At 51.2% G+C, this 25,131-nt stretch overlaps 11 protein-coding genes across 11 annotated transcripts; 5 read left to right on the forward strand and 6 right to left on the reverse strand.

The window, feature by feature from the left end:
* Nucleotides 1-47: 47 nt before the first annotated feature.
* Nucleotides 48-1,902, forward strand: N7443_003726 (uncharacterized protein; the record flags this gene model as incomplete). The annotated part of the gene is made up of 5 exons (XM_056883782.1): nucleotides 48-197; nucleotides 268-410; nucleotides 468-549; nucleotides 644-1,043; nucleotides 1,103-1,902. The coding sequence occupies 5 exons, from the start codon at nucleotides 48-50 to the stop codon at nucleotides 1,900-1,902; spliced, it is 1,575 nt and encodes a 524-aa protein (XP_056742060.1).
* Nucleotides 1,903-2,095: 193 nt separating this feature from the next.
* On the reverse strand, nucleotides 2,096-3,895 carry N7443_003727 (putative C6 transcription factor; the record flags this gene model as incomplete). Its single annotated transcript, XM_056883783.1, has 1 exon — nucleotides 2,096-3,895. The coding sequence occupies one exon, from the start codon at nucleotides 3,893-3,895 to the stop codon at nucleotides 2,096-2,098; it is 1,800 nt and encodes a 599-aa protein (XP_056742061.1).
* A 314-nt stretch (nucleotides 3,896-4,209) lies between these two features.
* N7443_003728 (uncharacterized protein) lies at nucleotides 4,210-4,746 on the reverse strand (the record flags this gene model as incomplete). Its single annotated transcript, XM_056883784.1, has 2 exons — nucleotides 4,210-4,316; nucleotides 4,362-4,746. Coding segments are annotated over 2 exons (492 nt in total), but the record flags the coding sequence as incomplete, so codon positions are not given.
* An 842-nt stretch (nucleotides 4,747-5,588) lies between these two features.
* On the forward strand, nucleotides 5,589-6,941 carry cpa1 (carbamoyl-phosphate synthase (glutamine-hydrolyzing) CPA1; the record flags this gene model as incomplete). Its single annotated transcript, XM_056883785.1, has 1 exon — nucleotides 5,589-6,941. One exon carries the CDS (start codon nucleotides 5,589-5,591, stop codon nucleotides 6,939-6,941), a length of 1,353 nt encoding a protein of 450 aa, XP_056742063.1.
* Nucleotides 6,942-7,119: 178 nt separating this feature from the next.
* N7443_003730 (uncharacterized protein) lies at nucleotides 7,120-8,755 on the reverse strand (the record flags this gene model as incomplete). Its single annotated transcript, XM_056883786.1, has 9 exons — nucleotides 7,120-7,327; nucleotides 7,406-7,570; nucleotides 7,636-7,693; nucleotides 7,747-7,892; nucleotides 7,942-8,051; nucleotides 8,108-8,437; nucleotides 8,498-8,559; nucleotides 8,644-8,672; nucleotides 8,727-8,755. The coding sequence occupies 9 exons, from the start codon at nucleotides 8,753-8,755 to the stop codon at nucleotides 7,120-7,122; spliced, it is 1,137 nt and encodes a 378-aa protein (XP_056742064.1).
* A 280-nt stretch (nucleotides 8,756-9,035) lies between these two features.
* Nucleotides 9,036-10,326, forward strand: cwc2 (active spliceosome conformation promoter CWC2; the record flags this gene model as incomplete). Its single annotated transcript, XM_056883787.1, has 3 exons — nucleotides 9,036-9,366; nucleotides 9,434-9,795; nucleotides 9,853-10,326. 3 exons carry the CDS (start codon nucleotides 9,036-9,038, stop codon nucleotides 10,324-10,326), a joined length of 1,167 nt encoding a protein of 388 aa, XP_056742065.1.
* Nucleotides 10,327-10,581: 255 nt separating this feature from the next.
* Nucleotides 10,582-15,637, reverse strand: cpcC (putative protein kinase (Gcn2); the record flags this gene model as incomplete). The annotated part of the gene is made up of 7 exons (XM_056883788.1): nucleotides 10,582-11,379; nucleotides 11,437-11,861; nucleotides 11,914-12,916; nucleotides 12,972-13,301; nucleotides 13,360-14,209; nucleotides 14,352-15,394; nucleotides 15,449-15,637. The coding sequence occupies 7 exons, from the start codon at nucleotides 15,635-15,637 to the stop codon at nucleotides 10,582-10,584; spliced, it is 4,638 nt and encodes a 1,545-aa protein (XP_056742066.1).
* Nucleotides 15,638-16,017: 380 nt separating this feature from the next.
* On the reverse strand, nucleotides 16,018-16,410 carry N7443_003733 (DUF4267 domain-containing protein; the record flags this gene model as incomplete). Its single annotated transcript, XM_056883789.1, has 1 exon — nucleotides 16,018-16,410. The coding sequence occupies one exon, from the start codon at nucleotides 16,408-16,410 to the stop codon at nucleotides 16,018-16,020; it is 393 nt and encodes a 130-aa protein (XP_056742067.1).
* Nucleotides 16,411-18,740: 2,330 nt separating this feature from the next.
* Nucleotides 18,741-19,319, forward strand: N7443_003734 (carboxymuconolactone decarboxylase family protein; the record flags this gene model as incomplete). Its single annotated transcript, XM_056883790.1, has 1 exon — nucleotides 18,741-19,319. The coding sequence occupies one exon, from the start codon at nucleotides 18,741-18,743 to the stop codon at nucleotides 19,317-19,319; it is 579 nt and encodes a 192-aa protein (XP_056742068.1).
* Nucleotides 19,320-20,733: 1,414 nt separating this feature from the next.
* On the forward strand, nucleotides 20,734-22,916 carry N7443_003735 (uncharacterized protein; the record flags this gene model as incomplete). Its single annotated transcript, XM_056883791.1, has 2 exons — nucleotides 20,734-20,773; nucleotides 20,842-22,916. 2 exons carry the CDS (start codon nucleotides 20,734-20,736, stop codon nucleotides 22,914-22,916), a joined length of 2,115 nt encoding a protein of 704 aa, XP_056742069.1.
* Nucleotides 22,917-23,286: 370 nt separating this feature from the next.
* Nucleotides 23,287-24,992, reverse strand: N7443_003736 (damage-control phosphatase ARMT1 family protein; the record flags this gene model as incomplete). The annotated part of the gene is made up of 6 exons (XM_056883792.1): nucleotides 23,287-23,517; nucleotides 23,573-24,432; nucleotides 24,497-24,609; nucleotides 24,672-24,802; nucleotides 24,850-24,920; nucleotides 24,971-24,992. 6 exons carry the CDS (start codon nucleotides 24,990-24,992, stop codon nucleotides 23,287-23,289), a joined length of 1,428 nt encoding a protein of 475 aa, XP_056742070.1.
* Nucleotides 24,993-25,131: the final 139 nt, after the last annotated feature.

The raw sequence follows: 25,131 nt of genomic DNA on the forward strand, positions 1-25,131 counted from the left end.
GAGAAATCCAAATCAACTTCCTCAAACTACACTTTCAGTCCGTAATCATGAAACGAAGGATCACATTTATTCAACGCCCCGATGCGCCTTTCGAGGCCGACCAAGCGGCCTTGACCTCCAAGTCTCTCACGATCCGCAATCTGGACGCCGCCCGTGAAGACCGCATCACGTTCGGCCTCGACGACCTTCCACAGGAGGTGAGCAGAACAGCACACCAGATTTTCGATCAGTGAAAAGGCCTATGGCTAATTTTCTCTTGATCTGCAGCTCCGCGACGTTCTTCAACAGTCGCACGAACTCCGCTTCCGATGGACGACCGAGCGGTCCTACGACGCCGTCGCGCCCTTTGCCAGTCGAGTCTCGCCCGGCCTACACATACACTATACCCCTCTAGCGGCTGAACAGTCTTCGTAAGTAGTTTTCGCCCTATATGAGCTCGAGTCTGAACTGACAGGATGGCCATGCAGAGAGGCGCTATGCTCGCTGCTCCGCACTGTGTTTAGCACAGGCGAGGGGCAAGAGTACGGAGTGGACTGCCTGAAACCAGAGGTATATCAAATCCAAGCCCCTGTCCAGCGATTCAAGTCGCCTTAATTGTATGAATAAACTGGGCAAAGACCATGCTGATACCTATTTCGCATAGGACACATTCATCACACCCCCGCTCCTATCCACCAGATTCGCCGCGTCGGCCTCTCTTCAGTTCTACACCCAGCTCCCCTCCCTACAGCCTCTCGTCGATTTTATCAAGAAGTCTGCTTGCAGCCAACGCAAGGTTGGTGATACCGAGTGCAATGAGCGCGCGGCCTCCCTGCTCACGGCCGACACGGTCGATATCGACTATGATAGCATCTCACACGCCCTGACCGTGTCGACTATCTGGGCCAATGCACCTAGTGGAGGCTGGACAGAAGATATTCAAAAGCCTTCATCAGGCGCGGATCAGGTCGAGTTTGGGCTTTTGGGCACCGAGCTAGGCCTCGAACCGCAGGAGATCAAGATGGGCGGGCTGCTGGCTGTTGTTGGACAGGATAAGAAGATGAGTGAGTATTCAGATCGGCTTCACGCAGACTACATCAGAGCATTGTCTAACCATAAACAGAGCCCACCATGTTCTCCTTCCCCTCGCGACACCACCCGCTCCCCAAGGAAGCGGGATATACCGTTTCGTTCTCCACTCCGACGGGTCTTCACCCAACAATGGCCATCTCTATTTCCAAAGCCGCGCTAGAGCGACCTCCAGCACCGAGCGACGCAACCTGCGCACTACACACATACCTCACGCTTCCATCCTCTGTCTTCGGAGATCAGTACCAGCTCGGAACCACCGATCCGCTCTTCCTAGAATCACACAATCTCGCAGCACTGCGAGCTGTCTCGGGTGAAACAGACCTCGAAGCTCCAGACTGGGCTGTTGAGCGCTGGGGTTCGAATTGGCTTTTCGAACTTGCTACTTGGTCCCCAGACCCGGCCCAGTCTAATTTCACGGCAACTATTCCTCTACACCTACGTTATCTCGAACCTTCTGAATCGGGATATCAGACTGCAAATGTACCCTGGCCGGTCGCTTTCTGGGCTTGCACTGCTGAGGATGGGACTAAGATGGGTGTCAACCCATTCGACCGCACGAATCTGGGTTGGGACGGTCTGTTCGGTCCGCGCACTATGTTTTACCAGCTGCATCCTGAGTCTGAGCATCTCATTGAGTCAGTGGAGGTACCAGTTCTCAAGCTTACAGGCCAAGGCATGTTCAAGGCGAAGAACATTGAGCTGGGAACATGCGTTGCTATTTTGCTCGGTTTCCTTTGGGTGCTGTGGCGCCTTGTCCGCGTGGCATGGTCCTCCGGTATCAGCTCTGAGAAGCGACCTGTGCGATCTGACGGACATGACAAGAAAGACTAAACACATCTTATTCAATCTCGTTCTTCCATTGGCGTTCATGGGTATCACGAAATCAACTTTATACAAGCATTGCTGGGCAATAGCGTTTGTTTATTCACCACAAACACATAGACACATTAACCAGTCCCCTATACATAAAATCCTCAACCTCCTCAATTCCCTTAGTAACCCAGTTCAATAACAAACCGCCCCCCTAAATGCCCATCTCAGGCAACGGCCACGGCACATCCGTCATAAGGAACTGATCCAGATCAAAATTCTGCAAACTCGGCATATCAATCATCAAATCCCCCAACCAAGACAACTCCACATCAGAAACGCGCCCCATCTCCAACCCAGGCACCACCCCAACACCACCAACTCCCTCCGTCTCAGGTGCCATCGCCAACGCATTCGCCCTCAAAACATCCGCCAACGCCCTCGTGTCATCCTCCTTCCTCCTCTGATGCAACGCAATAAGCAAATAAGCCGTCGAATACGACTCCCGCATAACACCCGTATCATACGCCGCCACCACCGCCCCCAGCGTCCGCATCGCATCAGGAAGTAAAGCCAACGCAGCGCGATTATCGATAGCAAGTAATGTGCAAACGACCTGGAACGGTACATTGGCAACCTGATGCCAGGGGCTTGAGGCAGAGACCATTTCTCTTGCTGCGCGGAGACCGCGAGCCGCGAGAGCGAGTACGCGGTCTAGGATTGTTGATGTTAGGAGGGCGTGGGCGTTTAGGGCGCGGACGCGGCGGTAGATGCAGAGGGTTAGGTTGCATTGGACTAGGATTAGTGAGGGGGTTGTGTAGAGGAGGGATAGAACGGAGGAGAGGGCTTTTTCGAGTTCTGGGAGGTCTTGGGGTGCTGAGCCGGTTGGGTCGAGGCTTTCGGAGATGGGGAGGAGGTGATATAGGTCTGTCTTTTGGGACGGGGGAGAGGATGAAGAGGTGGATGGGAGGGATTGAGTGGTTGGGGAATGTGTTGTTGCTCCATGGAGGACGACTCTTGAGCGGCCTAGATCGAATGATATCCAGGTATTTAGGTGGCGGGCCATACCGAATAGTCGGCGGCCAGTGTCGTTTGTGTCGGCGGTTCCATTTTGGTTTGGCGTTGCGATCAGGCCTGTGGAGTCTGGGTCTGGTTTGTCGAGGTGAAGGCCTGCTGCCTCGATGAGATGCATCAGTGTGCAGCTGGCCATCCAGGCGGCGTGGGGAGAGGCTGTCATGCGGAGATACGCCGTTCGAAGAACCCATCCGGTTACGATCTCGACTGATGGTGTTTGTGCGCAGAGGATGGTTTTTTCAAGGAGCACGTGGGCTGTATCAACGAGCTGGCGCTCAGTCGGCGTGATCTCGCGCTGGGAGAATAAGAGCCCAAATGCTGCCACGCCGCATAGCACAGCATCGTAGGGCTGAGTTTCCAGAGGCTCGGGGGCTGGTACTGGAAGGTTCGACCAGCGTTGGACGGTATGGGCAAAGATGCTCTTCCGGTCTAGGAAAGCGTAGCATGGATCGACCTTTTTGAAGTAAATGACTGCCAAGCGCTGCATCTCATCTTGCGAGATGATCGTGGTAATTGACGCCGGCGACGCTATGGGCGAGGCGACAGCCGGTGATACACGCCTCTCGCCGACATTCCATGCGAACAGATGTAGTCTGGGGGCGCGTGCTGGGTCAATTCGTAGACCAAGCTTGCGAACAAACGCCGCCCCAGAGTTGGCCTCTAAGGAATGACCGACTCCACGGGAGCTGTTCACGCGAGAGGCCGGAGATGCAACATTGCCCGCAGCGCTGACAGGAAGTCGATTGGACCATCCATCTGCTGGTAGGGCCCGATTACCCATGGAGCTGGCGCGTTTCTTGCGCGGGGCCGCGCTGTAGTAACACTCGACGCCGGCCTGGACACAGGTAGTGCATGGCTGCTCACCGGAGCATTTACGCTTGCGCGATTGACAGGATAGACAGGCGGCACGCGACCGCTTGCGAGGTGTTGAGTCGGCCATTGAGTTGGAGCAGGTACGCGTTACTTAGATCTCTAAAGTCGAGGTTCCGCCCGAGGCCTCCGCATTGAACCCGCGTTGCGGTACATTAGTTATAGTATTTACCCTTTACGCTCAACCCTCACTACACGCCCGCGGTTCCACAACAATTGAAGATTTTCAATGCTGTGACTTGTTAACTCACCGTCAGTCGTACTTCCGACTATCAGGATAACCCATCATATCTTCCAGCTGCTTGAGGTCCGGCATCCCCGCTGGCCCCGGCATGTACTGCACATTGTCCGCACAGTGGTTCCATTCCACCAAATCTCGTTCTTCTACAACGTCTCCATGATCTGCGGTGCATCGATGTACGTGCGAATCTCGACCATTTGGTTGCGGTGCCAGCGAGTCACCCAGACGTTGACGATGTCGAAATCATCGCCTATGGCCCCGTCAGACCTGTTCACTCCGGGACGTGTTTACCTACCCGAGTTCATGACCCCTTTGAAATTGATCTCCTGCACCGACCATGCACTATTACACCCACCGTGGATGGCCCGCGGGTGGATCTCGAATGTGTCGGCGTGATCGAGAAACAGCACACTAACGCGCCGCAGGGCGTTGACGTAGAAATGCAGCAGGTCATTGTAGCGACCGGCGATCGGGTGGTGCCCGACTACGGTGAAGGTGACGTTTTGGATGAGAGTAAACAATTTGCTCATGTCCTTTTCCAAATCCTTGAAAGAATCCCATATGTGCAGCTGCGACACAAACTGGCAGTGGGCGGAGGGATTCTCAAATTCGAAGCCTTCACGGTCCCTAGTGGGGTCCTGAATAATGCCATCGCCATTGCAACGACCGGGTCGACGAGACCTGATCCATCACATCCGAGATGTTTCGAGGGTCTTCTGCGGGTCGACTGTGGTCCGGCCGCTGGGTCGGGAGAGGCCGATCCCTCAGGTAATGACGAGATATCGCGAGATAAGCATCGGACTCCCAGAGTTCGGTTCTTACTCAATAGTTTGCCTATCAGTGCAATGTCTTTTTTGTTTACGTTCTTCTATTTATTCCAATTGACCTTTTTTTTGGTTTAATGTTCCGGTTGGGTAGCACAGGTGAATGCACCGAAATGCACCTCTAAAACACCGTAGGGTTGCCGGAGCACACCTAGCGGTGTGTAGGTACAGCAGAAGCGGGGACACAGTGCAGCAAAGATGTGTCTAGCGCTGCTGATAGCTAAGTGGGTTTGAATTGCACTAAGCCGAAAACAGAAGTGATTTGCCTTTTTTCATTGTCGAATCAAGTGCCCCGGCCGGTATCGGCCCGGTCCCCTGATTGGCCGGCGGTCAGCAAAGCACGTGCCCGCCCTGAGTCAACGAAAACCTCTTCTCCGAACATCGCCCTCTTCCTTCTTTCTTTCCCTACGAGTTACTCCACTTTCACACTTCCACACCTATGTCGCGCTAAATCCTCTTTTTCCTTTAACATCCCTCTGACTGGTACTACCACAGTCGCGCTTATGTGTTTGGCACCCTCAACTTTCACCTCCCAGGACTACATCTCGGGTATGTTGAAGCAATTTCCCAACCCATTGACAAATCGTCCAGAGACTAATCGACCCTATAGACCACCTCTGGAAAGCTTCAATCAACTGAATTGACCGATCAATTAACCGTTTACACCATCTCGCTATTATCTTACATCCAAATCAAATATGTTTATGAACCTGTTCAAGGCCATGCCCGCTCGGGCTGGGGCCTTCGCCTCCATGAAGACCCCTGCTCAGGCTCGCTTCATGGCCACTGTTCGTCAGCGTGCTGCCCTTGAGCCTGCTACCTTCACCATCCGTGACGGTCCCATGTTCACCGGAAAGTCTTTCGGTGCTCGCTCCAACATCTCCGGAGAGGCCGTCTTCACCACCTCTCTGGTTGGGTATCCCGAGTCCTTGACCGATCCCTCCTACCGTGGCCAGATCCTGGTCTTCACCCAGCCTCTCATCGGCAACTACGGTGTGCCTTCCGCGGAGAAGGACCCCAATGGTCTCTTGAAATACTTCGAGTCCCCCAACCTCCAGGCCGCCGGTGTCGTCGTCGCCGATGTTGCCGAGCAGTACTCCCACTGGACCGCCGTTGAGTCCCTGGGTGAGTGGTGTGCCCGGGAGGGTGTGCCCGCCATCTCCGGTGTCGATACCCGTGAGATTGTCACCTACCTTCGTGAGCAGGGTTCGTCCCTCGCCCGCATCACCGTCGGCGAGGAGTACGATGCCAACGAGGACGAGGCCTTCACCGACCCCGAGCAGATCCACCTGGTCCGTCAGGTCAGCACCAAGCAGCCTTTCCACATCAGTGCTGCCGACCCCACCTCCCACGTTGCCGTTCTCGACTGCGGTGTGAAGGAGAACATCCTGCGTAGCCTGGTTGGCCGTGGCGCCAGCGTCACTGTCTTCCCCTTCGACTACCCCATCCACAAGGTTGCCCACCACTTCGACGGTGTCTTCATCTCCAACGGCCCCGGTGACCCCACCCACTGCCAAGACACCGTCTACCACCTGAAGCGCCTGATGGAGACCTCCCAGGTCCCCATCTTCGGTATCTGTCTCGGTCACCAGCTCTTGGCCCTGGCTGCCGGCGGCAGCACCATCAAGCTCAAGTACGGTAACCGGGCTCACAACATTCCGGCCCTGGATCTGAGCACCGGTCGCTGCCACATCACCAGCCAGAACCACGGTTACGCCGTCGATGCTTCTACCCTGCCTTCTGACTGGAAGCCTTACTTTGTGAACTTGAACGACCAAAGCAACGAGGGTATGATCCACAAGTCTCGCCCTATCTTCAGCACTCAGTTCCACCCCGAGGCCAAGGGCGGTCCCCTGGACTCCTCCTACCTCTTCGACATCTACCTGGACAGCGTCCTGAAGTACAAGAACAGCCAGGCTGGTCTCTTCCCCCAGCGTGACAGCCGCCCCAGCCCTCTGCTGGTGGACCTGCTCGCCAAGGAGCGCGTGGGCGTCCAGCCCACTATCGGCATGCAAAACGTGGCCGCCGCCGCCGCTGCTGCTGCTGCCTAAGTGAGCATGTCTTCATGTGGAGTTCGGGCTGATATATATTCGGGTTGATGTCTTTGTCTTGTTCATAGTATATTTCTTTTTGGTATATCGGAATTCAGGTCATTCAAAGTTTCCATTTTGATACTTCGTAGTACTCTGTTCACGTAAATGTAATGGTAATGCCTACATAAAACACCCTCTATTTTGCCACGATTGACACCACATCCTCGTCTGCTACCATGTGCGACAATCCCACGCGCTGGGGCACGTGTCGAGCGCTGGCACCCCAGACCATGGCGTACTTGAATGTTTCCTTGAGCGTGCGATGGATCTGGTCACACACGTCCTCGATGCTAGAATCCTGGCGCACAATCAGAGCCTCGCTGAAGTCGGGCACATCTCCCTTCCTGTCGCATAGTTAGTATAACCAATTTCAACTGGAATACTCCCAAGACGCAATACATCGGCTTGGAAATGTGACATACCGTTTTGTATAAAGCCGCATCAGTCTCAACTCCTTCCAGATCCGCTCGACAACCTCTTGCACACCGAGATCAAGTTCACAACTCATGACGGCTGTGTACGGCTCGCGGGCAAGTTGATCCAAGAACTCGAGGCTGATGCTGTCGATTTTGTTGTAGACGTACAAGCTAGCGTATTATTAATTTAGGCTCATTCATTACGTAGTCGTGTGTGTGACATTGAAGGTACTTACCAGCGGATGTACTTGCGGTGATCTTTCATAATGACATCGATGAAGTCATCGATTGTGGCTGGAACAGAGAATTAGTCACTTAGGTTGTGGTATACTTCAATAAAGACTCACCGAACTCGTCTCGCACCAACACCTCGCAGTTGAGAATCTTGTAGTCACGCAGCACGTTGTAGAGCATCTTCTCGTCCAGGTACTTGGGTGGTGTCTGGAAGCCGATCTTCATGCCACCGGCCTTTTTGATCTTTAGATAAATGTTGCTGAATTCATATTAGTGATATTTCCCATCAAGGAAGATGTATGACCTACGGAGGCTCCTTATTCAAGCGAATGCCAACAGCATCCAATTCATTCTCCAGCAAGGCTCGCTGCTCAGCCCGCTTGGTAGCGTCCAAGATCATCAGAACCAGATCACTGGTCTAGATTCAAGATTAGATTCCACTTCCCTTCAATCTCCACATGAGCTAAGACATACCTTCGCAGCAGAGATAACCTGACGACCACGACCCTTACCCTCGGCAGCACCTTCGATAATACCAGGCAAATCCAGAATCTGGATCTCGGCACCGCCATACTCCAAGACACCGGGAATGGCAGTCAAAGTGGTGAAAGAGTACGAGGCAGCCTCACTCTTGGTCTTGGTGATCTTGGACAGGAAAGTAGACTTTCCAACGGAGGGGAAACCGACAAGTGCCACACGGGCATCACCACTCTTGCTGACGTCGAAACCGGCGCCGCCACCTGATCCAGCACCGCCTACGGGCTCGAGAAGTTGGGCTCGAAGACGGGCAAGTTTTCTGAGAAGCTGTTAGCACGATGTTCTCGAAGCTATCTGGATGTAGGATCTGGGATGTAGAGACGGTACCCTTTCAATAGACCAAGATGGTGCTCTGTGGACTGTTAGTTCTGTAGGTGAATGGTGATCTGCTGGTAGAACTTCGTACCTGTCGCCTTATTCTCTGCGGGGCTTGTTAGTGGGGTGATGCAAATTCTGGCTTTGAGATAACTTACTCTGCGTCCGGCGCATCTCATCCTCGATCCTATAATTCGATAAGTCAGTTATCCATTCATGCATCGCTCCGGGGTCGACATACTCCTTGATCTTCTCCGTGATATTCACCATCTTGCCGGTGGTTAAGGCGTATCGCCAATGATCTCACTGAAATCGTTATTCGTCCCGTTCAGCTCTTGTCCGAGTATCTTAGTTCGGATACAATCAAGTTGGCACCCTTTCAATCGGAGCCCAAGAACCTGAAACTCGCGAATATCTGAAATCCCAAGACCAGCACAAAGGTTGTTCGTCGCGAAATCCGCACCCGCCAAGCCTTATGTAATCACCTTCATTTCGCCGCGCAGCTCAACCTCACTTTTTGCCCTCGACACCTCCCTACAAACCCCCAGCCATGGCAGACACAGTCGTTGAGCCCGAAGAGGCAATTATCTCCAACAGTCCCGAGGACGATGCGCCGGCCGCGGACACCGCCGTTGTCAAGAAGACCAAAAAAATCATTCGCAGGAAGAAGAGGCCCGCCAGGACACAGGTTGACCCTTCTTTTGTGAAGTCTGAGCCACCGCCACAGACGGGTACAATCTTTAACGTCTGGTATGCCAAGTGGTCTGGTGGCGACCGCGGTGATCAGCAGGATCTTAACACGCCGGCACCGGGGCGCTGCAACATTGCTCGCGACAGTGGTTATACGCGCGCTGATAAAGTGACTGGGTCGTTCTTCTGCCGTAAGTTTTTATTTCGATCTCAAGATATCAATTCAAGCACAAGGGAAACTAACATTTGCTCATCCAGTCTTCTTTGCCTATGGTACATGCTTCCAAGGCCCCGAGTGCGAATACCTGCACCGCCTACCAACGATACACGACCTCTTCAACCCGAACGTCGACTGCTTCGGACGAGATAAGCACTCCGATTACCGCGACGATATGGGTGGTGTGGGTTCCTTCACCCGCCAGAACCGCACGTTGTATGTCGGCCGGATCCACGTCACCGATGATATTGAAGAGGTGGTCGCGAGACACTTTGCGGAGTGGGGACAGATTGAGCGCACGCGTGTGCTAACGGGACGAGGTGTGGCTTTCGTGACTTATTCAAATGAGGCGAATGCGCAATTCGCCAAAGAGGCCATGTCTAAACAGGCCTTGGACAATAATGTGAGTATAGCTCTTTCTACAATTCTCGAAGAAAGCATCTGCTAACTACCATTCAAGGAAGTACTCAATGTTCGCTGGGCGACTGTTGACCCGAATCCGATGGCGCACAAGCGGGAGGCGCGTCGTTTGGAAGAGCAGGCTGCAGAGGCGGTGCGCCGGGCACTGCCTGCGGCTTTCGTGGCTGAGATTGAGGGTCGTGATCCTGAGGCGAAGAAGAGGAAGAAAATTGAGGGTAGCTTTGGGTTGGACGGGTATGATGTACCCGATGATGTGTGGCATGCGCGCACACGACAGCTAGAGAGCTCGAAGTCCGCTGCTGGTGAGCTTGAGGCGCCCGAGGAGCCGTTGATGATCGAGTCTACGACATCGGTAGCTGCACCTGCACCTGCATCAGAGCCCGAGAGCGGGATCTTCTCGAGCGCGACAGTGGCAGCTTTGAGGGGACTCACGGGTGGCAACATCACGACTCAGGCAGCGCCCAAGGCCTCTGGGCCATTAGTCGCCTACGGAAGTGACGATGACAGCGACTGAGTCGGCACTACATGATATTTGGATTCTTAATGTACTAAATAGCGATACCTCATCAAATGACGAATCTGTCCTCACATGCACGAGCTTCGTTACATTGGCGTTATTCATAAACGGGGTATCATCCCGAACACTCGCTAAGCACAAACAAGGGAGGAGATGTATGATAGTTTGAACAAAAAAAAAAAAAGCACAATTTCCGCCCAATATGAGAACATGCAATTGGTCCCGTGGACCGAAGCCAAACCAACTCCGTTCTTACCTGTCGCCGGGACCGAGGTCGTAGTACACGCATGAGCCGGTTCGATAGTTGTAGATGAATGCGTTGGTGCAGCTTTCTGTGCTTTCGCTGGAGCGGGCTTCCGAGGCGAGGTCGCTAAGTAGTTCGTATACTTGGCTGATGTATTTGCGTTCTGTTAACGGTGCGTTTTGGATGACGGTTCGCCAGCTGTCGGGATCGGAGAGGCGAGTATCGCGAATAGAGTCGAGGACGTCGTCGCGGGTGTCAATGGCGGCGACGGGACCGTTGCGAGCATTCTCGGCGACCTCACGCGCGCGAAGAAGAGCTAGATTCTCTATTAGGTCTGCAATGGATGAATGGGATTGCCTAAACGTACCTGACTCGACAATGTTTCTTCGGTTTGTCTTTTTGCTCCTGTGCTGAGGCACGAGAATACGAACATCATTCGCCTTCTCGTTAGACAAGAGAGTATCCTGTTGCACAGATTGGCGTGATTGCCGAAGATCCACCATGCCTTCACGATGGAGCCGGGCCTGAACCTCGAATCGAAGCCAAGGTACAAGTTCGGAGCTGCGAATATCATACTCCTCCCTGCGCTGGGGATTCCGGACTTTATAGCCCCGCTCCTTGCTGTCTTGCTTCGCGATCACGATCCAGTTGTGGTTATGCTCGCGGTACTTGATCATAAGCTCTTCGAGGGAGGAGGCGTCAACGGCAAGCTCTGCGCTGATATCGTTCGCCCAGAGATCCTCGATTATCTTGACTCCAGTAGTGCGGAGAACTGTTGCGTCAAAGCTAGAAACGAGGACATCGCACTGATTTGGTTAGTATGTTATGAGACTTGAACAAAGTGGCATTGAAATATAACTTACCCTGCGTGTTGTCCAGTACAGCTCGGCGCCCGTGTCAGTGTCTTTCGGTGCAGCTCTGGAGTTCAGGTGCTCCCTCATAGACGAGCCAAGTCTATCAGAGCTGAGATTGAATCCGACCGCGTGCGCTTGGGGTCGGTTGGACAGAACCTTGGGCGAAAATTCTTGGATCAAACGATCATATCGACCACCTGCGGCGAAGACATCGCGGCGCTTGCTGTCAAAGATGCACTGGAACAAGACACTGCCTCGGTAAAACTTGTCGTGTAGACTACTTAAGGGATTGACAAAGATCTTTCGCTTCACACCAAAGCATTGCAGATAGGTCATGAGAACATTCAAGCGGGCGAATATAGGGGAAATCCGCTCAGCATACTCAGTGCCTTCCATGATGGTTTGCAACCTTCGCTGGGTCTCTTTCGGATTATCTAGATCAAACATGTTAGAATCTCTTATACTATCGGGTTTGTTTGAAGGTACCTCTGAAATCAAAGCGGGCGAGATCGTCCAGAGAGGTTGAAGCAACACCAATAGCAGGAGACCGAAGTTCACTTCGAATTTTCTGCATGGTCCATTTGCCAACATTCAGTTTGCTAATGACTTCCTTCACCAATGGAATCTGGGGAGGTGTGATGCGACAGAATTCCATGATCAGTTGCAAGAGGTCAGAATGATTGATCAGGAAGCACATTGATGCAGATCGAAGAGGAGGGAATTCTTCGATGATCTCGTCAAGTACTTTGATCACTTCCGCTTCCTTCAGTGCTAGATCCAGCGTGTTGTAAGACACGATGTCAAAATCCACCTCGCGGTGAGTACGAGGCTCACTTCCATGTGTAGACTCCCTATAAACCGTTCCAAAGGCGAAAGTCTTTTCCAAAGAAGGATCTTGGCGGGGGATTGCACGCGCATTTGGGACTGTCAGATCAAAGGGCAACTGAAGAAGGTTGCCCGATGCGTCCAAGAGACGAACAGCCCCGCCAGAGTAGTGCTGGGATCGTGGGAACAGCATCTGTCTGGTCGACTCTACTGCGCCGTGCCTCCGGAAGATGGAGGTCAGTTTCTCCCTCACGAGACCCTGAATGAGCAGCTCATTTGCTGCGGGCACTCCATGTGAGTCCATGTCCCAAGCAAGATCCTCAAATTTTTTCGGCGATTGAGAGAAAATCGCAGACAGGATTTTCTTGTAGTCTGGCGAGTTTGGATCTGAAAGTAAGTGCACGATAGCACGTCTGAAAGTCTCTTCCTCAACTTGGAGAGGGATTCTTCCACTGGAAAGAAGTTCGGCGGCAGTAGGTCGTTCACTGGGGATGTGGCTAAGAAGCGACTCAATAATCTGCCCTTGGACGACCTTTTCAGATTGCTGGAAGGTTTCCGGGAGTATATGGTTCGGCTCTCTGATGGCCCGCAGTGTTTGGTCGCGCTCCATGCTTGTTGGTAGTGGGTGGCACATTTCGAACAGAATTACACCGAGGGAATACATCTATATTGCGTCAGCATTAAAATTGAGCGCGTAAATCTCGGCAGCCTTTACTCACATCAACTTTCTCATTATAGTGACCCGAGAAACCAGATTTCATCTCGGGAGCAACATAGTATGTTGTCCCAAGGCTACGAGTGAAGTCTCCCTCAAAGTCAGCCGCCGCGGATGAGCGTACCGCTGTTGTGAATTGCCCACTGGTGGCAAGCCCAAAATCACCGATTCGAGGGTTATTGGCTACATCAATGAAGATATTATCTGGTTTCAAGTCTCGATGAATAATGCCATGTCCGTGGATGTGACTCAGGCCATCGAGAATCTGTCGGAACAGACGCCAGGATCGATCGACATCATCGTACAAGCCGTTCTTGATCAAATCTCGCAGTGTCTTAAATCCAAATTAGCATCATGAGATCCACAACACATTTCAACTTAAGAAAACTCACGTGCTTTTCGCAATACTCCATCTGGATATACAATGTAGTCAAGACGGCTCTACCATAGGAGCTTGATCTTGTGTGACTGTACTCGGCATTTTCTGCGCTGCCTGTTCCCCAGTCTTCGGGGTTGTCTCCGGTATCGCGATTGGATATCGTTCCCTCGTTTTCATCGTCACTATCCGAGGCGGCAAATTCGATCTTCGGATATCCACTGGAACTGATGAAGTCAAGGCCGCCGGTACTGAATCCGCGGCGGCCTTGACTGGCAAAGGGATCCCCCTCAGTGGAAGACATGGCTGCTGACTCGATGTGATTGAAATCCTCTTCGAGCCAGGCAGTATAGTATCGCACGACATACGGATGATTCAACCGTGACAGTAGCATGATCTCTGATAGTGTATCTTTCAATGCCGCAGCAGACGTCTGAGAAATCTTCTTAACAGCATAGAACCGGCCATCCAGCTTGTTCCTAGCTTTCACGACCTGGCCGAAGCCACCACGACCCAGCTGACCAGCCTCATCAAAGTCCTGGTGGTAACGAGACAGGGCTGAAATAGCACCAAAAGAGTCCAGTCGTGGGCGTCTCTGCAAAGATACAGAATTTGAAGACCGTTCACGCATGATTAGTGGCGCATCCACACGGAAGAACTCCGAAGGCTGAAGTTGGAAGGCCGTTGGGCGCTTTCTCGGGTCTGGACGGAAGAATTCGCGAAGCAAATCTTGAAGTGGTGGGGAGAGTCCCATGGACACCATCAGTTGGTTGGCCGATGTATATCTCAGAAGGACGTCTTTTCCAAAGGCCATTTGAAGTAACACGATACCGAGATCCCAGACGTCGGTCTTCATGGTTGGAGCGCTCTCCTGCGTCAGCTCTGGGGGGGAGCCACAAGGGGGATTTGGACGTAGTTAGTGAATGCCTTCCACTTGGAGAATCAGGCAGGGCTTCTTCTATATTGGATTGGAGTTTAACAATGGTACCACCAGATATCGTTCTGCACAGCATAATTCTTCCACTGTGGATATTGCCATGAACAAATCCATTGCGATGATAAAACTCCAACGCCTCTAAAAGCTGAATCATCCAGCCTCGAAGTGTTTCAACGGCAACTGTGCCCACAATATCAAGCATCTCCAAAAGTGAACCCTTATTGGCAAACTCCACGAGGGCGCGAACTTTCCCGGAGTTTTCAGGGGATTTCACGGGGATTTTGGGCGGAATGATCGTGAATCCCACAAATCCCACCAAATTGGGATGTCGAAGCCGTCTCAAGCCCTCCAGTTTATCTTCGCTAGTCCGCATCTGCTCCCTAAATGAGAAGGTATTCGAGCCCTTTTCACTAAGACTAATTTCCTTGAGAACAAGGAGTGGGACATTACATCGGTCTTTGGACACGACAGGTCTCACGGTGAAGGTCGTCTTGCCCGGCTTGCGTTGCAGCAGAGATTTTCCGTAGACAGCACGGAATACCAATGGTTGCTCGTCGGTATCATTGACCGTAACTGGAGGGTCAAATGTCATGACTTCTGAGGTGTTCTCCACGAGATCACCCATGTCATTGAAATCGAACCCGCTGGTTCGACTCTTGCGTCTTGACTGGGCCTTGTTGCGTCGTCGCTTATCTTGGAGCATCTCCTGTAGTTCGCGCTCTTCCTTCGCATATTCGGCTTCTTGCTTTCGTAGTTCTTCCTGCTTTTCAAGCTCCGCCCGCTGGATGGCCGCGGCTTTTTGCTCCATTCGTTCTTCTTCAAGGCTGGGAAGATCTTTATCCTGTTCCCGAGCTTGAGCAACATCCTCCAAAACATCCTGGATAGATACCGCTAGCTCATAGATCATCTCGCTTCCCAGTAGCGTCTTCGGCTTTGCGCGAAGAATTTCCTGTATGCGGGAGCGGGCCCCATCGCGAAATTCGTTCAGGTTTTCCAGTGATATGTTCGGAACCGTTTTGGGATAAGTTGCAGGCAGCTCGACAAGTAGCACGAGGCGAACATCCGGGTTCGAGGAAGCTCGGAGGTGGAGCTTGAAAGTCACGTCGGAAGTTTGCTAAGGTGCCAAAGTTAGTCACGCGCGAACAAAGTAGACATCTTCTCTACATACCTGCCATGCCGATCGCCGCAGCTGGACTTCTTCATAGTCATCACCATATATCGATTGCAGAGCTTCCGCCTCTGTCTGGTGGATTTCACGGTAATTTGTTGTAGGTATGGTGGGGGATGTCAAAGAAGACTCGGTGGAGGAGGTCTGCTTTTTCTCGCGGGAGGGGTTCTTCCTCTGTTTGGGAGACATCGCGGGGCGTGGCGCGAAATCGCCCTACATCCGGATATTGTACGACATGGGGAGCAAAGAGGTGGAGTGAGTGAGTGAGTCAATTGGGAAAGAAGAATGCGGGCAACTTCGAAGAAACAGGCGGTCAGGTACTTATCGATAATGCTCCCTGTTATTACTAGATTGTTTCTACAATTGGGCAATTCTGGCCTTTCTTGTAACTTTCCTTGAGATTTTCTTAAGTTTCCGACAAATATGAAGATCATCAGAAAAACCCATGCGCATGATGCCTTTTGGCCTAAATGTGGGTATGCTGAGCTGTTCCGTCAAAAGGTACTGCAGTAGCCTCTGCCAACAGGACATCAAACTCCAATTTTTTCCACAGAAACCAGGCGCTCATCTTACGAGCGATCCACGCCGAGAATCAAGATTCCAGTCATCGCTATCAGCGGAGCATATCCCCAGTGGGCCCATTGGCCCTGGCCATGGGTCCAGCACACCGCACCGTCGGCAGAGGCCACCGCGCTGTTGAGAATCAAGGTCCAGCCCAATGCCTGACGAGTCCCATAGTAGGCGGTGGCGTAAATGACCAGACCCATAAAGATGTCTCGGATGCCGTAAATAGCCATCAAGCTGTCGACCATGCGGTGAAGTGCTACATCGGCGGGCGGCTGGAACGCGAAAAAGGTGAGGCCATGGTCTGGGCGCACGATGGCATTGATGCCGAAGCCGATTGATATGGTTGCAATTGCTGTTGCGACAAGATGGAGTACAGACGACCTGGAGAGAGACATCTTTAAAGACATGTAGATGGAGAATGCAGGGCGGAGGAAGGGACATGGCTGAACCTGGGTTGAACCTGGGGTAGTAGTATGTAAGAATCGCAGGCACATGCACCCGAACACGAGCTTCTACAGAGCCGCCATCTCGGGGCCATAGAAGCTTTTTTCTGACTCTCAACACACTCATACAATCTTTGGCATCTATTTATACTGGATCATCATCCCATATCAGCGTCATTGTTGGTTTTAGAAATGTCTTTATTATTATTTTTCGCTGAAGACCTAAGTGCCGAGGCAGAGCCCAATCCTCGGCGCTCGGGCGCTTTTGGCAACCGGTACAGGCATATCTAAAACGCGGAAGCCACTTATCAATATTATTTAAAGACATACGGCAGGATATAATAAGAAATATATATCTTGAAACGAAATAATAGTGACGGTAAAACTGCCGCCTCGGGAAGTGATCGGCTCCCGGAGCACAGGATGAGTTAAGTCACCCCGCCGCCCTGAGCTGCTCCAAGTGCCTGGATTTGGAAATATACCCATTGATTATGAGTCGAAGGTAGGGCAAGTCTTTGCACATGGAGCCCTGGCCGCATCTGAGCCGAATTACCAGCTTGGGAATCGGGCCGCGCGTTTGACTATGCCAGAGCTTTGTATGCTTCGTCTCATGCAACGAGTGATGGAAATTTCTAATTGGGAATATGATGTGTTCAATGACAAGGTCGTTGCCCAGTGGTACGAAGATGCCTTGTCTGATTCAAAGGAGAGGGACCTATCAAACCCCGAAGCCTACGGTGATATGGATGTTGATATGGATCTTGTGTCACAATCAACATGGGATTGGTCAGCCACCTGTCTAGATCGCACCCTTACTTCCGGGTCTGATTTTGGGGTACACTTTTTCTAGTATCAAAAATCTTCCAGGTTCACAAAGGCATCTCTTTCGAGTATAATTCAATATGACCTCGCACAGATCCTATGTAACGTGATTCACGGGCGACTGGGCCACCTTTCTTTTTCGCGTCTCCCCGCGTACATCTATTTTCTACTAACCACTATGCCATCAATTCGCAAGAGGCCCAAGCAGAATTTCGCGCACCGGGAAGGGCGCAGCCTACTTGCAATACAGGTAATTTGAAAAAGAAAGAGAAATTACCTCTATACGCGACGCAGCGACGTGATCTCAGGTACCCCGTATGTGTGATTGAAACCAGCTTTCTTTGTATAGTTTGCTTTTGAAGATAATTATAAGTGGAAGGGCATATCCTTCAGCGCCAATTGGTTCGATCGTAGCTACCCACTCACGATTGTCTAGCTATAAAATTAATCGACGACCATAAGGCGTGCAATGGAGCTATGAAAACCATTCTTTTCTTAGAGAGAGAAAGCAAGGATCTACGCGAGGGGAATCGCAAGCAAAATAAGAAAAGAGTCTGTCCAATAAGCAATTTGCTTATAAAGAGGGATTATTGGTTCAAGAAGCGTAGGGCTTACGCTTTGGTGCAGGAAGTGTTGAGAGAGATAATTAGGATTGAAAGGCGTTTTGTTAATTAGAATAGTCCCTATTGTTGGAAATGGACGAGGTGGCCCACTCGCCGGTGGATTACGTTACACCGCTTCAATGTTAGGCAAATATTCTGGCTTCCAGAGAGGCCCCACTCCTTTCCTTTCTCAAAAACAATCATCTGCAACTTCATGTCGATCTATTCCTAAGTTGACACCTTGTCCGATCTGGGCCCGATCGATCAGCCGATCCTAGTGATCCCTTTAAAATTGCATACACAAAACGAAGGCTCGATTTAGGACATGAAAAAGAAAGAGCAATCCTTGAAATGACTCTTGGCTCTATTCCCAGTGAATACAAATTTAAAATATCACTTCTTCTCTTAGATGGGTTGTAATCGTCTATTTTAATTCCTGACCAATGCTGGTAAATGGCGGTAACCAGGGCTATAAATAGAGAATGAAGTATGTTCGCATCATTTGAAAAATACGTGACGAAGAGTAACCATGCCTCGGTATAATATGACCGGAACTAAATGAACTCTGTCCAAATGAGGCATTCGGTGGGTGTGCAACTTGCATGGGGCTAGCAGCTAGCAAAACTCTAGGCTCATCTGCTCTTTTTTCAACAGGCACCTCTGTTGTTCTCACTTTCGAGCCACTTCCAGATTCTCTATAGATTCACACCCGTCTGCGTGAAGTAGTGCATCGATGTATGTGACCAATTGCAGCATTGGCCTCTGTGTTTATGCCCTATCTAACTTGAGAACAGACCCCGATATCCGCTCCGACTCGGTTCCAACTCAATACAATCTCTGGACGATAAACAAGAAGACATGCGCCTTCCATATGTTCAAGATCCTCCCCCAACCAGCACACCAGATGAAGCACGAATCCTCGCCGACGTTCAAGCACGGCGAGAACCGAATCCTCTCCTGCCCCTCGACCTAGCTCTCTTACACTCCTTTCCAATAGCAGAGGGATGGAACTCATTCTTCGGTGCAATCAGAACTCAAACAAGCCTGTCGACTATAGTTCGCGAGCTGGCAATCTGCCGTGTCGCAGTTGTCAATGGTGCTTTGTTTGAATGGGAACAACATGCTCCCTTGTTGCAAGAAGGTGGGATGAAGGATGAAACATTGGAGATTATTAAAGATTCTCAAGCAAACTTTGCAGATGAGTCTTTCTCCTCGGCTCTTAGCCCTGAGCTAAGGGTCGTGATATGTTATACGGATGCTATGACGAAGGCGATCAAGGTGCCGGATGAAGTATTCGAAAACTTGAAGAGCTATTTTAATCCTCAAGAGGTTCTTGAGCTTACTACAACGATTGCAGGATATAACTGTGTTAGCCGGATATTGGTCGCCTTGGATATTGGCGAGAGAAATCAAGGTGCTGGGAGCTGGTTCAGATAAGAGATATTTGCCTCTAATATTTGCTAGTTTCATTTCGCGCAAGATCTCCTCACGCGAGATAATCAATAGTATCAGAATATTCAATATAGAGCTAACATTATGAGGCATTCTTGGCCTACCAGAGAGACCGCTGGTTTCCAACAAGTTGTGCCTGGCGTTATTTCTATTGTATGCTAGGTCTCACTGTGTAAGAAAAGACCCGAAAACTTCCAGGGATTCAATGATGCGGGATCGTGTGCAACATTTATTGCAGTAAACTGATTGTCAAGAGCAATTCCCTAGAGCAATCCGATCCTACCGTTCACGTCGACAGTCCTATCACCATGTTGAGATTCCTGAGCTCGTCTTAGCATGTCAACGATGGCCATCTAGACCTAGCGAACAATTCCACCGCAAAGGGAATTTACAATCCTGCAGCGCATAAAGATCAGACTGAATATTCGACAAATAATGGTAGGGATGGACAATATTGAGTTGCTTTGGTATTTGTTCGATAAGTAACGATCAATACGAATTTGTTGGGCTAAAATTTCAAATTTAGCTTACGATAACGTATCTTCTCGTTGGAGAGTAATACATTTCTGCTTGGTCTTCGAAGAGAGGGCTGACAATGATCATCCGAAGAGCCTAGTCTAGGTCTTCGAAGCCCCACAAGGCTATCATTTGAACCATTCACGAAGTCATTTGCTGATGTCGCAATGTTAGTGTAAATTTAAACACTGAAAAGCAAAATCTGGTATCTTACTGCCTTGAAGTTAGCTCTACCCAGCGGCGTGTCAGAAATCTGAAAGGTGCTGTTGGGACGCCACGCTACGCCAATGAACATTTGGCGACCCGTTGTTGTTTAAATGCTCATTTAACCTACTCGATATTCCGCAATCCGAGAGGAGGTTTTCAACTCTTTCAAACATCACAGACGAACTGCGCAATCTTCACTACAAGGAGCGTGGTGAGACTGGTCAGGTATTAGCATTCCTGCTGTGGATTTTTCTTCTGGGAATAAAAGAGTCGATTTCGCACGACTCTTCTCTAAATACTCGACCTATTGTGGCTCCAATTAGTCCAATTCTGCATCAATAAAATCCATCTCACGGCGCATTTGTAAGGCTAACAAAGACTTAGCTATTGTAGTTCATGCTTTTTCTACCCAAAAGCTTAACTAGGAAAAAGTCTCGTGGATGCGATGGCGCGTAAAGCAGGGCGTGCTCCAGGGTTAAGCCCGAGGAAGTAAAGTACATACAGCTCTATCACACGAGCTCAGAGAATTTCAAATGTCTCCTGACTTGGACTGGTGATAGAAGACCAGGAGTCAGCTTACAGGAGTCTCGTGGTACTCGTGTTCGCTATCGATAAGCGCGGCCTTTTTGCCTTCCCGCGTTGTAAACAAACCTCTCTTAACCTCTCCTCGGCCACAATGTTGGACTGGATGAAAGGGAACGAGGGCAATGTTGCAGGTCGGTTTATTTATTTTTTTTCATTCTGGCTGCTGAATTATACTAATGTTTATTTTCCCTTTACCCAGATACCTCCAAGGTGCTGGAACCGCCCGAGACCCCGGCTCCCGTGTTCGCGATGCGCGCCTTCAAGAGCGCCTTGTTTGGAACACCCGCTGTAGAAGAGGAGGAGGAAAAGCGCGCATCACAACCAAAGCCGCCTGGTCATCAACGCAGCAAGAGCGACACAACTAATCCCATCCCTATTGAGAAGAAGGAAGCCCCGAAACTCGACCCCGACGCGACCTTTAACCCCTCGGGTTCCCCGACCAAGAGTATCCTTGTGACTCCCGGAACAATCGCGAACCGACGCAAGACTGTCTCCTTTGGTGAGGGTGTCGTTGATAACGAAGGTAAACGCGACGCTCGCGTTACGAAAACGCCTCCTAATCCTGCGGGCAATATCACAACACAATGGATGTCAGGGTCAGCTGATGGCAAGCCACGAAGCAAGCTCACTCAGACACTGCTTGATGCGCGGGATAACGCGAACAATAATGCTGAATCACCGACCAAGTCTGCGACAGCTTTCACATCGGACACGAAGACTGTCTCACGATCCCAATCCAAGGATGAAGTCGAAGACATCACCCTCAACTTGGATGAGCCACGTTCAGAGTCGGGCAAATACTGGAAGACGGAATTTGACGCCTATCGAGTTCGGACTAACCGAGAAATCAAAAAGCTGATTCACTATCGGTCAGTCGCCAAGTCTTATGCTCGGAAGAAGGATTCGGAGTCTCTGCGGCTGGCAGACAAGCTGCGAGAGGAAGAGGAGAAGGTGGTGGAGATGGAGCACCAGGTCTCACGACTTGCCGCCGCAATTGCTGGGGAGGGATCTCAGGCTGGCAAGGAAGGATTGATCCAAGATCTCACCAAGCAGACTACCTTGGCGCTCCAGTACAAGCAGCAAGTCTCGTCTCTGCGCAGGTCGCTCGAGCAACAAGGGGTTGTCAAATGCGATGTGGTCCAAGCTACTGAGTCAACCAAGGAAGAGCAACATTCAGACAGTTCATCGGAGCTACGTAAAGTGCAACAGGAGCTGAAGCAAGCGAACGCTCAAATCGAGGAAATGAAGCGGCAAAGCTCAGACCTTAGCACACTTCGAAACCTCGCGCAAAGCTCAGAAAAGAAAGCGCAAGATCTCAAAAAGGAGAACCACTCTCTCAAACAAACCCTGGCGCGCGTCAAGCAAGAAATGTCGAGATACGAAGGCCGGCGCAAGGAGAAGGAAACGAAACTCAAGCAGAGAGAGGCCAAATTGGAAGCACGGATCCAAGAGTACCGAGAACGTTTGAAGTCAGCCTCCCAAGAGCACCGTGCATCAGAGGAGGCGCTGCGTACAGATTTCGAGGAAGAGCGCCGTGGAATGCGAAAGCAGATCGACCTCTTGAAGCTACGTTCTGCCGGTACAGAGCATGGCCCGACTCTACGTCCCCAGCAACGCCATTCCTCAAGCCCGCGCAAAGAGTATTCGGGGGTGCACGTGTACGACTTTGCAGGCAAAGACCACCCAGAGATCGAAGAAGAAGCCACCGAGGACATTGAAGCACCTCCAAGCCCAAGCCCTCGCTCCAAGGGACGACAAACCCGCAGTGCGACGACAGGCGCTCTGGATCTGAGAAGAGTTCGGGATGTCGCCGCAGATGATGACGAGGTTACGCATTATCTGAACCAGATCCTCCCCAAGCCACATCAGGGCGTGCATACAGAGCAGGACGCAATCCCACCCTCGTCACCGCCGGACATCGCACCTGTAAAATCCCTCAGTCGCAGCCACACGAAGTACCAGTCCATTCGGGATGGCCAGCGCTCGTATCGCTCTCTATACTTGCGTGACCCCGACAACACGGATGGAGGAAACGCACAGCACTCACGACCCCATATCAAGTCCACCTTAGATTCAATTTCGGGCCTACCTGCTACACGGGCCAACTATGCCGGATACACCATTTCCGCCGGTGAACGCGGCACACGACGTGGACTAGCCGATATGAGAAGCGACATGCTCTCACCAGAGAGAGTGGCTGCAGCTAAATCGAGGCTCAAGCAGAAGCACGATAGTCGAAAGTCAAAGGCATTGCTTGGAAAAGAGAATTTCTAGAGGTGAAGGTCTGATCTTTTCGTCTTTATTTGGCGCTACATGAGTTGAAGGTTTTGGTCTCGTTCGAGCGTTTATCTTGTCTAAATTATCGGAGCATGGGATGGGATACATATGGAGAAATCGAATTGTTGGATTTTCCTTCGTGGGACAATCATAAATTGCCAAATTCTCATTAAGAAAGTCGAGACATCAAACGTCCATGTATGCTCTAAACTAGATGACTGTATTCTTGACCACCATCTATTCAAAATGATCCACATACCAGGGTCTTGATCTTGATCTATAAACTCACTCATAACGACAAAACCCCGAAAAGTAGCCGGCTATTAGAGACCACCATTAGATTACCTTGTAACATCACCTACTTCCTCTAAGCCTTGCCATCAGAGAAGGACACGACAGCCCACTTGCCGCTCCAGGCCCACTTGCGAGCCTCGCTGCCGCCACCATCGGGAAGCTGGCGGAGCTTCTCGTCTTCGCCGGCTGGAAGACCGACGACAACATCGGCTTTGCAAGTGCGGAAGGCCATAACGCGGATACCAGACTTGGGGCCCATTGGGCCGATGGCGGTCGTAAAGGGGGTCGTGGGGTCCCATTGGGCCTATATGATCATCAGAAATGAAGTCGATTGACTTGACGTTACTGCGGAGACTTACATCGTTGGTCAACTTGCGGTAGTTCAGATCACCCTTGAACAGAACGAGCTCGCTCTCCTTCAGATCTTCGAAAAGCTCCGGTGCAACACGGGGCATGCGCCAGTAGCAGCCCTGGGTAGTCCAGAACGAGTGGGGACGCATGATCAGCTTGCCGTCCTGGTGGAGTTCGCTCCACTGCTCGAAGAGGAACTTCACATCGGTGACTTCTTTGTCTGAGAGAGCGGGATGGGTCTTGTCCGAGTCGTCCGGTGCAGTGTAGAATGTCTGGGGATCGACCATGCAATTGAGGAGATCGGCGAAATCCTTAGGTGTGACGTCGGATACGAACCATGGGAGGCGCTTGGGGTGGAGGACGATGCTGGTGGCCAGACCGGTTGACAGCAGGTATCCAGCGAGGATCAAGTCGACGAACAGCTCGAAACCGGAGTTATCCAGGACGATGTCGACGCGACGCTCTCCATCCTTCTTCTCGCGGCGGGCCTTTTGCATGACGTCGAAAGCGGCATCGAGATCATTGACGAGAATGTTGCTTTGGGAGGCTTTTCGTGCTTCGGTGCCCTGAAGCTTCTGGATGTCTTCGTAGGTGAGAGATGTCAGGAGCGACAGATCGGTAGCATTGCCCCAGAGGCAGATCTCGCACATCTCGGAGAAGAGGATACGCTCTGCCTGTTCAATTTCTTCGGCCGACTTGCCCTCTGAGCCCTTGCCGGACTCTGCTTCTTGCGCCAACTCGCGGTACCGAGCAGCGAGCTCCAGAACGGCCGGGCGTGAAGACTTGAAAGTAGACATTTTCTGGCGACTAAACACGTCATATCCCTTCCAGTGTTTCGAAAGTGCAAAGAATGTTTCCATGCGGCGATCTATTTATCGTTTCAGTCAGCCCCGATTGTCACTCGTATTAGTTGATTTCGTGATTTAGCATACAGAGGTAGCATTCGGCGTAGAGCCATGGGACATCGTGCCATTTAGGGTTTCCCCGCTGCTCTAGCTCCTGATTATACGAAGCAATATCGGAATATCCATCGTCATCAAGGGGGCTGTCAAGAAATTAGATTCAAATTCCATCGTGGTACATGGAAGAGGAGCCGAGGTGACTTACGTCAGGTTCTTGTTATGCTGAAGCTCATACTTCAGTTTAGCGAGCTTTTCAATAATGCTCTTGCCCTCCTTTGCCTTCTCATCGTCCTTTGTCTCAAGGGAAGTCCTGTGCAAATCATCAATGGCACCAGTCTATCTCTGTTAGTGATTGGATTGCGTCATATGCAGAGATCACATACGATGATAACGGGCCATCGGTCGTCGGCCGAGACCGAGGCGAAGCTCGACCTGTCTGAGGTGAGGTATTGGGCTAGCGGTTATCAGCAGTTTGCAAGTAGCCAGGTCGAATTAGAGACATACGGGTCGTCGGATCGAATTCCATCTTGTGTTTCTGACGTTTGATGAAAGTTGGGGAAAACCAGCAGAAAACCGGAGGGGAAGCGCGGGGCTTAAAGGCGGTGAGTATCTACACGGCGAGGAGCTACAATAGGAATTCAGATGCTCGTAAATACAGTAGTAGA

Source organism: Penicillium atrosanguineum, assembly GCF_028827265.1.
Source record: "Penicillium atrosanguineum strain IBT 20685 chromosome Unknown utg000003l_segment0_segment0, whole genome shotgun sequence".
NCBI lineage: Eukaryota > Fungi > Ascomycota > Eurotiomycetes > Eurotiales > Aspergillaceae > Penicillium > Penicillium atrosanguineum.